This window comes from Halichoerus grypus, chromosome 2 (assembly GCF_964656455.1).
Source record: "Halichoerus grypus chromosome 2, mHalGry1.hap1.1, whole genome shotgun sequence".
NCBI classification, from domain to species: domain Eukaryota; kingdom Metazoa; phylum Chordata; class Mammalia; order Carnivora; family Phocidae; genus Halichoerus; species Halichoerus grypus.
Genome location: NC_135713.1, coordinates 125,572,896 through 125,585,674, shown reverse-complemented (window position 1 = coordinate 125,585,674; position 12,779 = coordinate 125,572,896). Strand labels below are relative to the sequence as shown.

General features: G+C 38.2%; 1 protein-coding gene across 1 annotated transcript in view; it reads left to right on the top strand.

The window, feature by feature from the left end:
* Nucleotides 1–12,779, top strand: part of HSPA4 (heat shock protein family A (Hsp70) member 4) — a 47,384-nt gene that overhangs the window by 14,228 nt on the left and 20,377 nt on the right. Inside the window, exons 3-7 of the mRNA XM_036070329.2 lie at nucleotides 678–818; nucleotides 2,600–2,722; nucleotides 6,811–6,910; nucleotides 7,569–7,702; nucleotides 9,958–10,202. Coding sequence (XP_035926222.2) covers nucleotides 678–818; nucleotides 2,600–2,722; nucleotides 6,811–6,910; nucleotides 7,569–7,702; nucleotides 9,958–10,202 — 743 coding nt within the window. The remainder of the gene's footprint in view (nucleotides 1–677; nucleotides 819–2,599; nucleotides 2,723–6,810; nucleotides 6,911–7,568; nucleotides 7,703–9,957; nucleotides 10,203–12,779) is intronic.

Below are 12,779 nucleotides of genomic sequence, written 5' to 3'. Positions count from 1 at the left end.
ACGTATAACCTTTTGTACTCTTTCTACAGATTTAAATGCTTCCCCCACTCCAAAAGTGAGATCATAGCATATAGATACTTGTCTTCCAACCTTCTAAAATAATGTTACCCATTGTACGGATATATCATTTATTTACCCATTCTCCTGTTAATTAACCATCCAGGCTCTTTCCAGTCTTCTGCTATTGTAAATAATACTTGGTCACTGTCTTTTTACATTTATCTTTATGTACTTACTGTCCTCTTTTTTTCCTGTAAAGTTTCTTTCACTAGAATTTCTGAATTGATATTGCCAAAATGACTCCTGGAAAGTTTGAATCACAAATTATGGTAATTTTTAAAAGGTAAAGCTCATTTTATGTAAATGTTAATTAGAAGTTTAAGGACAGAAGAATACCTTCGTACATGTACAGTGCCCCATCTTCATGGAGAAGTAGGACAGGCTGGGCTCTAGTGCCCATCCCTGCCACTGTGGTCTGTACAAGTCCATTATTCCTCACTTCACACGCGAGCAGGCATCATACAGAAAGGTGTAGTGCTAAAGAAAATGAAACTCAAAAGGAAACCTTGTGGAGTTAAAATGATGCTAGTTTAATCTGAGGCTGTTGAATTTTTTTCCCCCCCTAATTTAATTGCTCTTAGTCTTTTCACTCTGATTCTGATGTTCTTTCTCTTTAGGTAATTTCTAATGCAAAGAACACAGTCCAAGGATTTAAAAGATTCCATGGCCGAGCATTCTCTGATCCATTTGTGGAAGCAGAAAAATCTAACCTGGCGTATGACATTGTGCAGCTGCCCACTGGATTAACGGGTATAAAGGTAAGGTCTCAAAGTGATGGCTTAGGATTAAAATACAGTGTTTTATTATATCAGGTCAATATATCCCTGTACCATTCTGAGTTCAAGTTGTAGTGAAAATGTTTACAAGTGTCTAGGAGAAGGTTTTGGTAGGAAAGACCATTTGGCCTTTTTTGAATGCTCTGTATTTTGACTGGGAGCGATAGGTGGCACTGTTAAAATGGGTTGGACAGATGGGTAGTGGTGGTTTGAAGTTAACACTGCCATTGCTGCTTGTATTGTTTACTGATGGAGCAGTCTTTCTGGTGTGATTTTAGTGAACGACTTTTGGAATACCAAGCAAAGAACTTAACACTTTAAAGTCACTAATCAGATGTATGGTCATACTCTTGACAATAGGACTTAGATTGGAAAGAGGTGGTGTTCTTTTGGGGGAAAGGGAATTTAGTCTTTGATATCTCTGGGACATCTAGAAGAGTTTGTGAAGCGTGCAGTGAACTGATCCTACAAAGGAGGCAACTGAGTTTATTAGCAAGGGGAGATTTGGTGTTTGAGATATCACAGTTGGAGAAGTCAGGATTGTGGGACCAGGCTCAAAATCCAAGAGATGATGAGAATTGTGAGAAAAAGGTAGTGAGTTGTGCTATTGAGAACTCAGGTGAATTTAGAAGTGAATTCTGATAATGGAAGAATGATCACTGACTGGGTTTACTTAGGATATCTGTGGCAATAATCTCAGAACAGTTTGAATGGCTGGTAATGGATAAATCTGGAGTACAGGGGAGGGAAAAAGGGAAAAAAAGGTTGTGAGTAGATGGAGGATACTTATAGTCAGGAAAGAAATAGCATTAGGTATTGGCAGATTTAGTCTAAAGCATTGCAAGAGCCAAAGGAGGAAGAGACTAGGGAGAAGATCCGGGGAACAAGTGGATCCAAGTACAGGAGTGGAGCACCAGACTAAGAATTAAGCAGATAGCAGGGAAGAAGAGGCTCATGGGGAGGGGAGCTTTCCCATGTTTATCGTGCAGTAAAGTAAGGGACTACTAGATTGTGAACCAGAATAAATTAGGATTGGGCTGGGGAGCGAAGAGTTTAGGAGTTTAGGAGAAGGTGGTGTTCAGGTTCACTTGGAGCAGCAGCTGAAAGAAGAGAGTTACGTTTTCAGGTGTGGATTGTATTTGGGGACTATGGGCATGTGGGATGGGGCTTGTCTTAGCCAGTCTTTCAGCATTTCAAGTTTGTAGCCCTTTTCCAAGTTGCACGCTTTTATGCGGGGTAGGGTATCTTGAAGCTTTATTCATTTATCCTTTAATTCAAGTATTTATTGTGTCTGGTTTGTCCTAAGTCTTGGGCCTACAGCAGTAAACAAACTGACAAAAACTATGACCTCAGGCTAGATTGGATCCTAATTTTGGAAATGATCATAAAGTCAACATGGTAAACAAAGTAAAACCCACATAGTATTCCAGGTGGCAGAGTGTCCACCACCAGACCTCTTTATGGAGGTGCAGTGTTGGGCCATGGTGAGCGCTCCCAGTTTGCTTCTTCACAGGTGTTCTGAGCTTTTGTTGGTGGTCACAGCATACTGTTTACATAATGGTCCTTATCTGCAGGTATTCATGTTTGATAAACATGTTAAAAAGCTAAAAGTGACCTTCAAGTTGTTTTTGCTTCCCAGACTAGTGTTCTTTAGTTCCTTCTTGAGATAATGATCCATTGATGATGAAAATTGCTCATTTTAAATGGATTTTAGGTCATGAAAAACTGGAATAAGTCTAGATCCTTTTGTTGTTTTATTGTAGGTGAAATATATGGAGGAAGAGCGAAGTTTTACTACGGAGCAAGTGACTGCCATGCTTTTGTCCAAACTGAAGGAGACAGCAGAAAGTGTTCTTAAGAAGCCTGTTGTGGACTGTGTTGTTTCGGTGAGTTTGATCCCTGCGTTTTATTGGGAACTTAAGTGAAGAAGCAGAGAGAAGAATTTTGTCAATTGCAAATAGAATTGCTTTTTGCCTTCGGTTATAGGGATTATTTTAAGGATTTATCAAACTAGTCTTCATTTTCTCTCTTTTTTTTTAAGATTTTATTTATTTTTTGACAGACAGCGAGAGAGGGAACACAAGCAGGGGGAGTGGGAGAGGGAGAAGCAGGCTTCCTGCCGAGCAGGGAGCCCGATGGGGGGCTCAATCCCAGCACCCTGGGATCATGACCTGAGCCAAAGGCAGACGCTTAACGACTGAGCCACCCAGGTGCCCTGGTCTTCATTTTCTTGAGTATTCTTTTCTGCCCCCTAGTTTTTACTCAGCTCTTCTCTGTTTTTCCTATTTGAAGGCTTACCTCAGAGCCCACTTCCCCCTGGATTCCTTTTAGCACCTTGCAGAGGGCCTGGCACGTGATAGCCACTTGTTTCTTGAATTTGAATATTCACAATTAGAAATGTTATTTTCTTCATTTCAATGTCTGTATTTTATTTTTGCTTGCCCTGTATTTAGAACTAAAGGCAGGGCGGCAGTAGACTAATCTTGTCTTTTACATATTCCTGTTAAGATGGAAGCCTGATGGAGTCCTTAGGAACTGTTGAAATTTGGGTGGATGTATTGGCTTTGCAACTGAATCTCCTCATTCTGCAGTTGTTATATTAATATCTTAGTTTTGTGGTCTCTTTTGTCTTCGTATTGGTGTATTCATCAGCAAAGCAAGGGCTGTTAGGTGACTTTTACTTTGCAGTCTGTTGTCTGATAGATTCCTTGGTTCTTGGCTATCTAGTACAGTAGAACTGACATTTGTCAGGAAGAATTGGATTATGGTTGTGTGTTGTATTCCGGGGATGCAAAGAATAAAAGTGCTACTTTTCTTAAGAGCTCCTATCAATGCAGGCTCTGTGTTTCTTAGATGCATTTGTCTTGCCCTAACATATTTTCAGATTTGTACCCATTTCCCCCACCTAGTGCCCTAACTTTGATTCTCAATTATGCTCAGTATAGAAGTGAAATTTATGTACGTACAATGGCAGAATGCCCGAGTGGCTTTTCCAGCTTTTGAGATCAAGTTAAAAGGTGATGTATTAAGTCATGTATTAGGGGTCCTCAAGACTGTACTGAATTTCAGTGACTTGCTAGAATCTGTAGAACTCACCATATAGCCATACCTATGGCTAAGATTTATTACAATAAAAGGATACAAAGCAGAATCAACAAAGGGAAAGGCACAGGGCAGTTTCTGGAGGAAATCCGGCACAAACTTCTGAGAGTCCCCTTCCAGGGGAGTCATACTGGATGCACTTAATTCTTCTAGCGGCAAGTTGTGATAACACGTGACATACGGAACACCAGGTAAGTTCTGTCTGAGCCTCGGAGTCCAGGGTTTCTAACTGGAGGTCAGTCATATAGGCACCTTGTGCCTCATCCATACCAAAATTCTAGACTCCTAGAAGGAAAGTAGCTATGTAGCATAAATTATGTTGTACAAACAGTTTAGGTGTAGTGAGCCACTCTTGTCTTTTAGGGAGATTTTTCTTTAATTTAGTGACCTGTTTATCATTTAAGTTCCTCTATGCTGGGAAAGAGCTAACCTTTTCATCAGGCCTCTCTAAGGATAGCCGGCTCTGGTCCCTATACAAACTCCACTACACATTTGCTGCTCTAGCTCTTGCTATTGTGCTATGTCTAATTGCTATATAAATAGAGCCTGGGCATATTTTGCTTTATTTATAAGTTGATATTGTTAAAACATAAACTTAATTTTTTTGGAAAGGTAATAGTAGCCCTGGTGTTCAAAAATCAAATGCGTGTGTGGGAAGCTTCAGCACCCTCTGCTTACCTAGAAGGAAGTTTTTTCTTCCCAGATGTTAGGAGTTTTATTACTTGGTTACACATCTTTCCAGAGATTTTTGTGTACCCAAGTAAATGTGTATATATATCCTTTTTTAGTTTCATTTTTCTTTTGATAAATTTTAGACATTTTATCTTCTATATCTTCCTTAGTGGTAGAGAAGGGCTTCATTCTTTTCAGTGGCTGCAGAGTATTCCATTTATGCATGTACTGAAATCTCTTTAATTAGTCTGTTTTTGTTGGACCTGCGGTTGCTTCCTTTTTTTAAAAACTTACATATTTATTTTATTTTTTGAAGATTTATTTGAGAGAGAGCGTGCATGGGAACAGGGGGAGGGGCAGAGGGAGAGAGAGAATTTCGGGCAGACTCCCTGCTGAGTACAGAGCCCAACATGGGGCTCGATCCCACAACCGAGATCATGACCTGAGCCGAAATCAAGAGTCGGACCGTAAACTGACTGAGCCACCCAGGTGCGCCCTTCCAGTTTTTTTTTTTTAATTGTAAAGAATTAAAAAGAATTTTTTGCTATGAATAAACTTGAACAGATAAGATTTTGCTCTTATGTGATAAGTTTGTAGGATTTATAGGTTAGAGTCCTAGAAGTACAGTTGCTAGGACAAAGGATATGTGTATTTGTAATGTTTTTTTTTAAGATTTTATTTACTTATTTGTCAGATTGAGAGAGAGCACAAGTAGAGGGAGAAGCAGACTGCCCTATGAGTAAGGAGCCCGAATCAGGACTTGATCCCAGGACCCTGGGATCATGACCTGCGCTGAGCCGAAAGCAGATGCTTAACCATCTGAACCTCCCAGGTGTCCCGTGTATTTGTAATTTTAACCGCACTTGTTTAATTGCCTTTTAAAGAATTCGTACTCACACTTTTACTTGCAGTGTATAAGAGAACTTGTTGGACAGCAGTCTCACCAGCACAGGTTATTGGGGTGTTAGCTGATTCTCTAATAGGAGAATAATGCTATCAAAGTGTTTGTGAGGGACGCCTGGGTGGCTCAGTCGTTAAGCGTCTGCCTTCGGCTCAGGTCATGATCCCAGGGTCCTGGGATCGAGCACCACGTCAGGCTCCCTGCTCGGCGGGAAGCCTGCTTCTCCCTCTCCCACTCCCCGTGCTTGTGTTCCCTCTCTCGCTGTGTCTCTCTCTGTCAAATGAATAAATAAAATCTTAAAAAAAAAAAAAAAGTGTGATTTTAATGTTTTATTCTTTAGGTGAAGTTGAGAACATTTTTAAATTTAAGAGCCCTTCTGTATTTCTTTTCTGTAAAACATTCCTATTCTTTGCTCATTTTGAATTTATGGGTCTACATTTTGATTTGTAGTTCTGCATATATACTAGATTAGCTCTATCATTTTATGTTATGAGTCGCAAATATTTTCTGCATTTGGTCATTAGAATTTTTATGAGTCAAATATATTAATCTTTATAAAAATTGTTTTGTTTATAGTTGACATACAATGTTACATTAGTTTCAGGTGTACACCTTAGTGATTTGACAAGATTATACATTATGCTTTGTTCACCACAAGTGTAGTTACCGTCTGTCCTGTTACATTGCTATTCAAATATATTGATCTTTTCTCCTCCTTTTTTTCTTCTGTATTTTGTGTTAGATTTACAGAATTTCTTCCCTCTGATGGTAAAGACCCCCTTTCCTTCTGGTACTCATCTTTTTTTTAACTGTTAAATCTTTGATTTGAAATATATTTTGGTATGAGGTGTGCAGTAGGGATGGTACCTAATTTTTTGTCTGTATGGTTATCCATTTGTTCCAACACTACTTAATGAATATTCTAACTTTCCCATACTGGTTTGAAATACTTCCTTGATCATATACGGAATAAATTGCTGTAGGTATTTGAGGGCATTTCTAGATTTTACTGTGTTTTGGGAGGTGTATTTTATTTATTTATTTATTTTTAAAGATTTTATTTATTTATTTGACAGAGAGAGACACAGCGAGAGAGGGAACACAAGCAGGAGGATTAGGACAGGGAGAAGCAGGCTTCCTGCGGCGCAGGGAGCCCGATGCGGGGGCTCGATCCCAGGACCCTGGGATCATGACCTGAGCCGAAGGCAGATGCTTAACAACTGAGCCACCCAGGCGCCCCTGGGAGGTGTATTTTAAATGAAGACTCCCTAATATAGGAAACTTAAATTTTTTTTGTAGGTTCCTTGTTTCTATACTGATGCAGAAAGACGATCAGTGATGGATGCAACACAAATTGCTGGCCTTAATTGCCTGCGATTAATGAATGAAACAACTGCAGGTAACGGACTGTTAGCATCTGTGACTTGGTGAATCTTGAAGGTTCTGCCATCTTTTAAAACTCTGGGGTTTCTTGTTCTTTATTTTGCTTGCAGCACTTACACTTATGTGCCATAGTGTTTTTGGATACTGTGTCACACATAAAGAATTCATCTGACCAATGCTTTTTCTTTATCCACATAGCCCTTACATTGGTACATAATCACATCCTCGTTTGGGAAGTAACACAGTTATTGTGCGTTCACAGGGTGTCGGTTTAAAGATCAACCTTTTCTCCAGCCCTTTAATGGGCTGTAAAGTATAAAGCAACATCTCAGGGAGAGATATGTGGGAATGTTGAGATGGTGCAGAAGAAAGAAATCCTGGAAAATATGTTTGGAAAAGTGGGGGAAGTGGTTGGGAAAAATTGCCGAAGTCATTGGAAGTAGAAATTGTAAACACTAAGGAGGTCTAAGTGAATGTCAGCATTTAATTCTTTGAAGTAACTGTTCCTCATGAATAAATTATGCAAAGCATATGAAGAATTTGATTCTTTGTAAAACATAGCATGCGATGCAGTCCTATTCACTGTATAAATTTTTTTTTTTTTACTTAAAGTGTATTTTAAATGTACTATTTAAATGATGATGTTACATTGAATTTCATTGTTTTCTTACTAGTTGCTCTTGCCTATGGAATCTATAAGCAAGATCTTCCTGCCCTAGAAGAGAAACCACGAAATGTAGTTTTTGTAGACATGGGGCATTCTTCTTATCAAGTTTCTGTATGTGCGTTTAATAGAGGAAAACTTAAAGTAAGTATATTATTTCTGGAAAACTTTATTACAAGTGTATGGTAATGAGGAATTTATGGGAGACAGTTGAAAAAACTTAAAGAATTTTGTTTCATTAATGGAAGCTTGGTATGAGCCATTTAAACTAGAACTAGGTATGTAGAAGTAGGGTAGAAGCTGTAGTTTATCAAGAGTTGGCATGGTGTGAAGCAAAAAGCATAGACCTTGAGGAAACAGCTCTTAAGATTCCTGATCCTTATTTTTCTAATCTATAATTTGCAGAAGATAATGCTTACCCTGCAGGCTTATTAGGATTCCTTAATATGTAGTCCCTTTGTGATTTTTTTTTACACTGAGGATTGAAGAGATGACAAAGGTATTGTGTTCTTGATCTTAAGGTTTTGAGTGTTCGGGAAAAGAGTGTGGGGACTAAAACTTGGATGGCCAAAAAGAAACCAGACTGAGAGTGATATTCTAGATTTCTGGAAATCTTAGAACTCTGGAGAAAGCACTTTTACACAGAGAAGTCTAGCACTGTTTAAGGCAAGGAAGGCCAGAGATCAACATGGTCACATTTGAATTTGTTGGTATATGGCAGTTACCCAATGGGATATAAAATCAATTCTCTAGCCGATTTTATCTACAATTTGCTTAAGAACCAATGAGTTTTTGAGTGTTTGGTGTAGTTACCAGGGTTGTGTATCAGGGTTCTTTGTGCCGAGGTTTCAGTTGCCTTTCTCCTTCAAATTTGGGGATTGGTGGGGAGGGACTGTCTCACAATAAGTATTCGTTAGGTTTGGAGGGCATTTTGAGACCCTGTTTGTTACAGTCCTTTTATTTTGAAAACTAGACTTGGTTTCACTTTATGTTCTGATTTATATTGTTTCTAGGGCTTTTTTCCCCCTTTTTAAATATTTTATTTATTTGACAGAGAGAGCGCGCACAAGCAGGGGGAGCAGCGGGCAGAGAGAGAGGGAGAAGCAGGCTCCCTACTGAACAAGGAGCACGATGTGGGGCTCCATCCCCGGACCCTGGGATCATGACCTGAGCCGAAGGCAGACGCTTAACTGACTAAGCCACCCAGGCACCCCTCACCTTTTTAAACAGAAGCTACTGGCCATAATTTAGCTTTGACTTTGGGTCAAAGTGATGTATATTTGTGATTAGTTGCCTTTTTTCCCCCCACCAAAATTGTCCTTTATTATCTCCTGTCGTCTGTCAGTTTTGCAATTATAATTAAAATTTAATTCTAAAAACACTCATTATGAAAACACTCCCAGCTTGGAAGACATTTATACGGAAAGAAAAAGCATTCACAATGTTACTCCTATGAACAGGATGCTGTATTTCATTTTAGTGTTTTGAAGAAAACAAAATTAGAATTAGACTATAATCAGTTCTGTGTCCTGTTTTTTTTTTTTTCCTTTGCTTAATATATTAAGATTTCCCCATGACATTTAACGTCTTTGAAGAAATCGGTTTTTATTGATTTGATTTTTTTCATAAGAATGTAATCATTGGGTAACCTGGGTGGCTCAATCGGTTAAGCATCTGTCTTCGGCTCAGGTCATGATGGTCCTGGGATTGAGTCCCGCATTGGGTTCCCTGCTCTGCAGGGAGCCTGCTTCTCCTTCTGCCTCTCTCTCTTTCTATGTCTCTCACGAATAAATAAATAAAATCTTTAAAAAAATAAAATAAAAAAGAATGTAATCATTTATTTAGCCTACCTTCTATTATTGAATTGGATTAGATCTAGTTTGCTTCTAATCTGCTCAAGATTTGGGTAATGGATAATCAAAGCTAATGAGACTTCTACAAGTCGCTGTGAATTAAGCTTCTAGAATGTTTCCTGGTAGTAAACTGCATCGAGGTAGGGCTTTGGTATTATTCATAGTTTTGTGATAGCGATAAGACCAGAACGGTGTAATGACATGTTAGTGCATTTGGCCTTGGATATGTAATTTTAGTTTGCAGTCAGATGGGTGTAGTAGAAAGGCCTTGGATTTTGGAATTGAGGGGATTGGGTTTTGAATTGCACTTCTGCCACATACTAGCTTTGTGACCTGCAGATTATCTGACCTGTCTGGGCCTGTAGCCATCATCTGTAAATTGGGGATTATAGTGTCTCTTTTCACAGTGATAAAATGACAGGTACAGCATTGCCTTGTTTCAACCTTAATGTGCCCACTCATAATTTACCAGTTAAATATATATCATGATAAAATATTAAATTGATTGGTTTATTTTTGAATTAATTATCATCTTTTTTTCCTAAGGTTCTGGCCACTGCATTTGACACAACACTGGGAGGCAGAAAATTTGATGAGGTGTTAGTAAATCACTTCTGTGAAGAATTTGGGAAGAAATACAAACTAGACATAAAATCTAAAATCCGTGCATTATTACGACTGTCTCAAGAGTGTGAGAAACTCAAGAAATTGATGAGTGCAAATGCTTCAGACCTCCCTTTGAGCATCGAATGTTTTATGAATGATGTTGATGTATCTGGGACTATGAATAGGTAACCAGACCAGTATTTTGATGTTAAACTGAACTGTGATTTTTCTCCACTTCTATTAGCATTTATTTAGTTAAATGTTGAAATTATCATGGTTGCTACAAATGTTGAAATTATCATCGTTACTATAAAGATAACTTCTGTGGGTAAAAATTAGAGACCATTCAGGATCCTGCTTTTTATGTGAAGTTTGGTTTGATTATTCTAATATTGTAGACTGATCTTTTTGTTCTGATTATTCCAGTAAGTTGACAGGTGTATGTATTACATGTGAGTTAGTAGTTTTAAAAAAAATCAGGGCAAGGTGCTTTAATGCTGAATAGTATTGAGTTTTATTTAGTTGTTGATTTAGAAATTGGTGTTCTTGGGTAGATCAGGGTCACTTGTGGGCAATAGGTCTCTTTGTACAGTGCTTCAAGAATTCTGGGTAATTGACATTTCATGGCTATCCTCAGAAACACCCAGAATGTTACTGTTTTCTCTTGGGTTGCTTGGATGATGAGAGTGGTAAGTTCTTAAGGATGTGAACTCTACTGGTAAAAATTTAGTCACAATTGATGACTTGCTTGGGGAAGTATGGCCTCAGTTACCCTCGAAAAATTGAGATGGAATTGGAATTATATTAATGTGCCTAGTAACCACATTGGTAGTCCCCTTTCCTCTCCACTTGAAAGTGAGTGTTTTCATTCTTATTAAGCAGCAGTTGTGTGTGTATTTGTTAGGGAGACTGGGGGGTAGGCTAGTACCAGTGTGTCCCTCAGAAATTGTTAGTGGAATGTTTCATGATAATCACAACCAAGTAGACTCTTGTAAGTAGTTTGTACTTTTTAAAAACTGAAAACGTGTGTGCTGTTTTTTTTTTTAAACAGTTGTGCTTTGTGTACATTGAGTGCAAAGCTGTCCTATCCTGTGCTCTAGTTTATAGTCTTCATATAGTCTATAATGCTCACCAGCAGTTTTTTTTTTTTTAAACTAATGAAACCGGATTTTTTCTGACATTGAAGCCTTTTTTCTAATTAACTTTTGAGGTAAAATTCACATATCATTTTATTTATATTTTTATTATTTTTAGAAGATTTTACTTACTTATTTGAGAGAGAGAGAAAGAGAGGGAGATGGCCAGAGAGAGCATGAGCAAGGGAGAGGGAGAAGCAGGCTCCCTGCTGGGCAGGGACCCCCCCCACGTGGGACTCGATCCCAGGACCCTGGGATCATGACCCTAGCTGAAGGCAGATGCTTAACTGACTGAGCCACCCAGGTGCTCTCACATACCATTTTAAAGTGAAAGACTCTGGCATTTTTAGTACATTCACATTGTTGTGCAGTGACCACCTCTATCTAGTGACAAAACGTTTTCATCACTCCAAAATAAAATCTCATAACCATTAAGCAGTTCTCTTGCATCTTGTACCTGGCAACCACTACTTTTTTTTTTTTCTCTCTCTGGATTTACCTATTCTGGATGTTTCATATAAATGGCATTATAACTGTGTTTTGCTTCGTTTGTGTCTGACCTCTTTAACATAAGGTTTTCTAGGTTCATTCACGTTGTAGCACGTATTAGTACTTTTTTGCTTTTTATGGCAAATAATCTTTTTGTATGGATAACATCACTTTTTTTTTTTTTTAATCCTTTCATCAACTGATGGACCTTTAGGTTGTTTTTACCTTTTAGCTATCGTGAATAGTGCTTCTGTGACTATTCATGAATAAGTATTATTTTGACTGTTTTGTTTTCAGTTCTTGGATAAATGTAGGAGTGGAATTGCTGAGTCATATGCTAATTCTGTGCTTAGTTTTTTGAGGAATTGCCAATTTATTTTCCTCAGCATTTGGACCATTTTACATTCTGACCAGCAATGTGTAAGGGTTTCAATTTCACCACATCCTTGCTGAGGCTTGTTATTTACTACTGCTTTATGTTAGTGTGTCTTCATCATTTTGGTTGTTGGAAGGATATTCTAATAGATTTTTAAAAAATGGCACATGTGAACCCTGTACAGTTTTTGCATGTTGATGACCGTTTTCCACATTTATACCTGGTTGGATAGAACATAACCTTAGCTCGTATTCTTTCCTTGATTATCTTATTTCTTTAAGGATTTTATTTTTAAGTAATCTCTTTACCCAGTGTGGGGCTCAAACTTACAACCTTGAGATCAAGGGTCGCATAACTTAAAACCCTGAGATCAAGAGTTGCATGCTCCCCTGACTGAGCCAGCTGGGTGCCCCTTTCCTTGATTATCTTAAATGGAGTAATAATACTCTTTTGGCATATAGCATTGCTGTCTAATTGTGACAGTGTACTTTTCAGTTACTTTTATTTCTTTTTGCTAGATGCCTGCATATGTATATATATATGTATTTTTTTTTCTTGAAAGTCTAATTTACCAGAGTAATAGGGTTTTGTTGCTGGTTGCTTTTGTTCAGTTTTTCCCAGGTATGCAGTGTGTGTTTTCGGTATGTAGTTTCACAGCTATTTAAATACCAAGGAAGTTTTTTTGAATTATATCATTCAGTACTTGTTCTGTTCTTGTACTTTGATTTTATTCTTTCAAAACTCTTATGTAAGTATGTTGG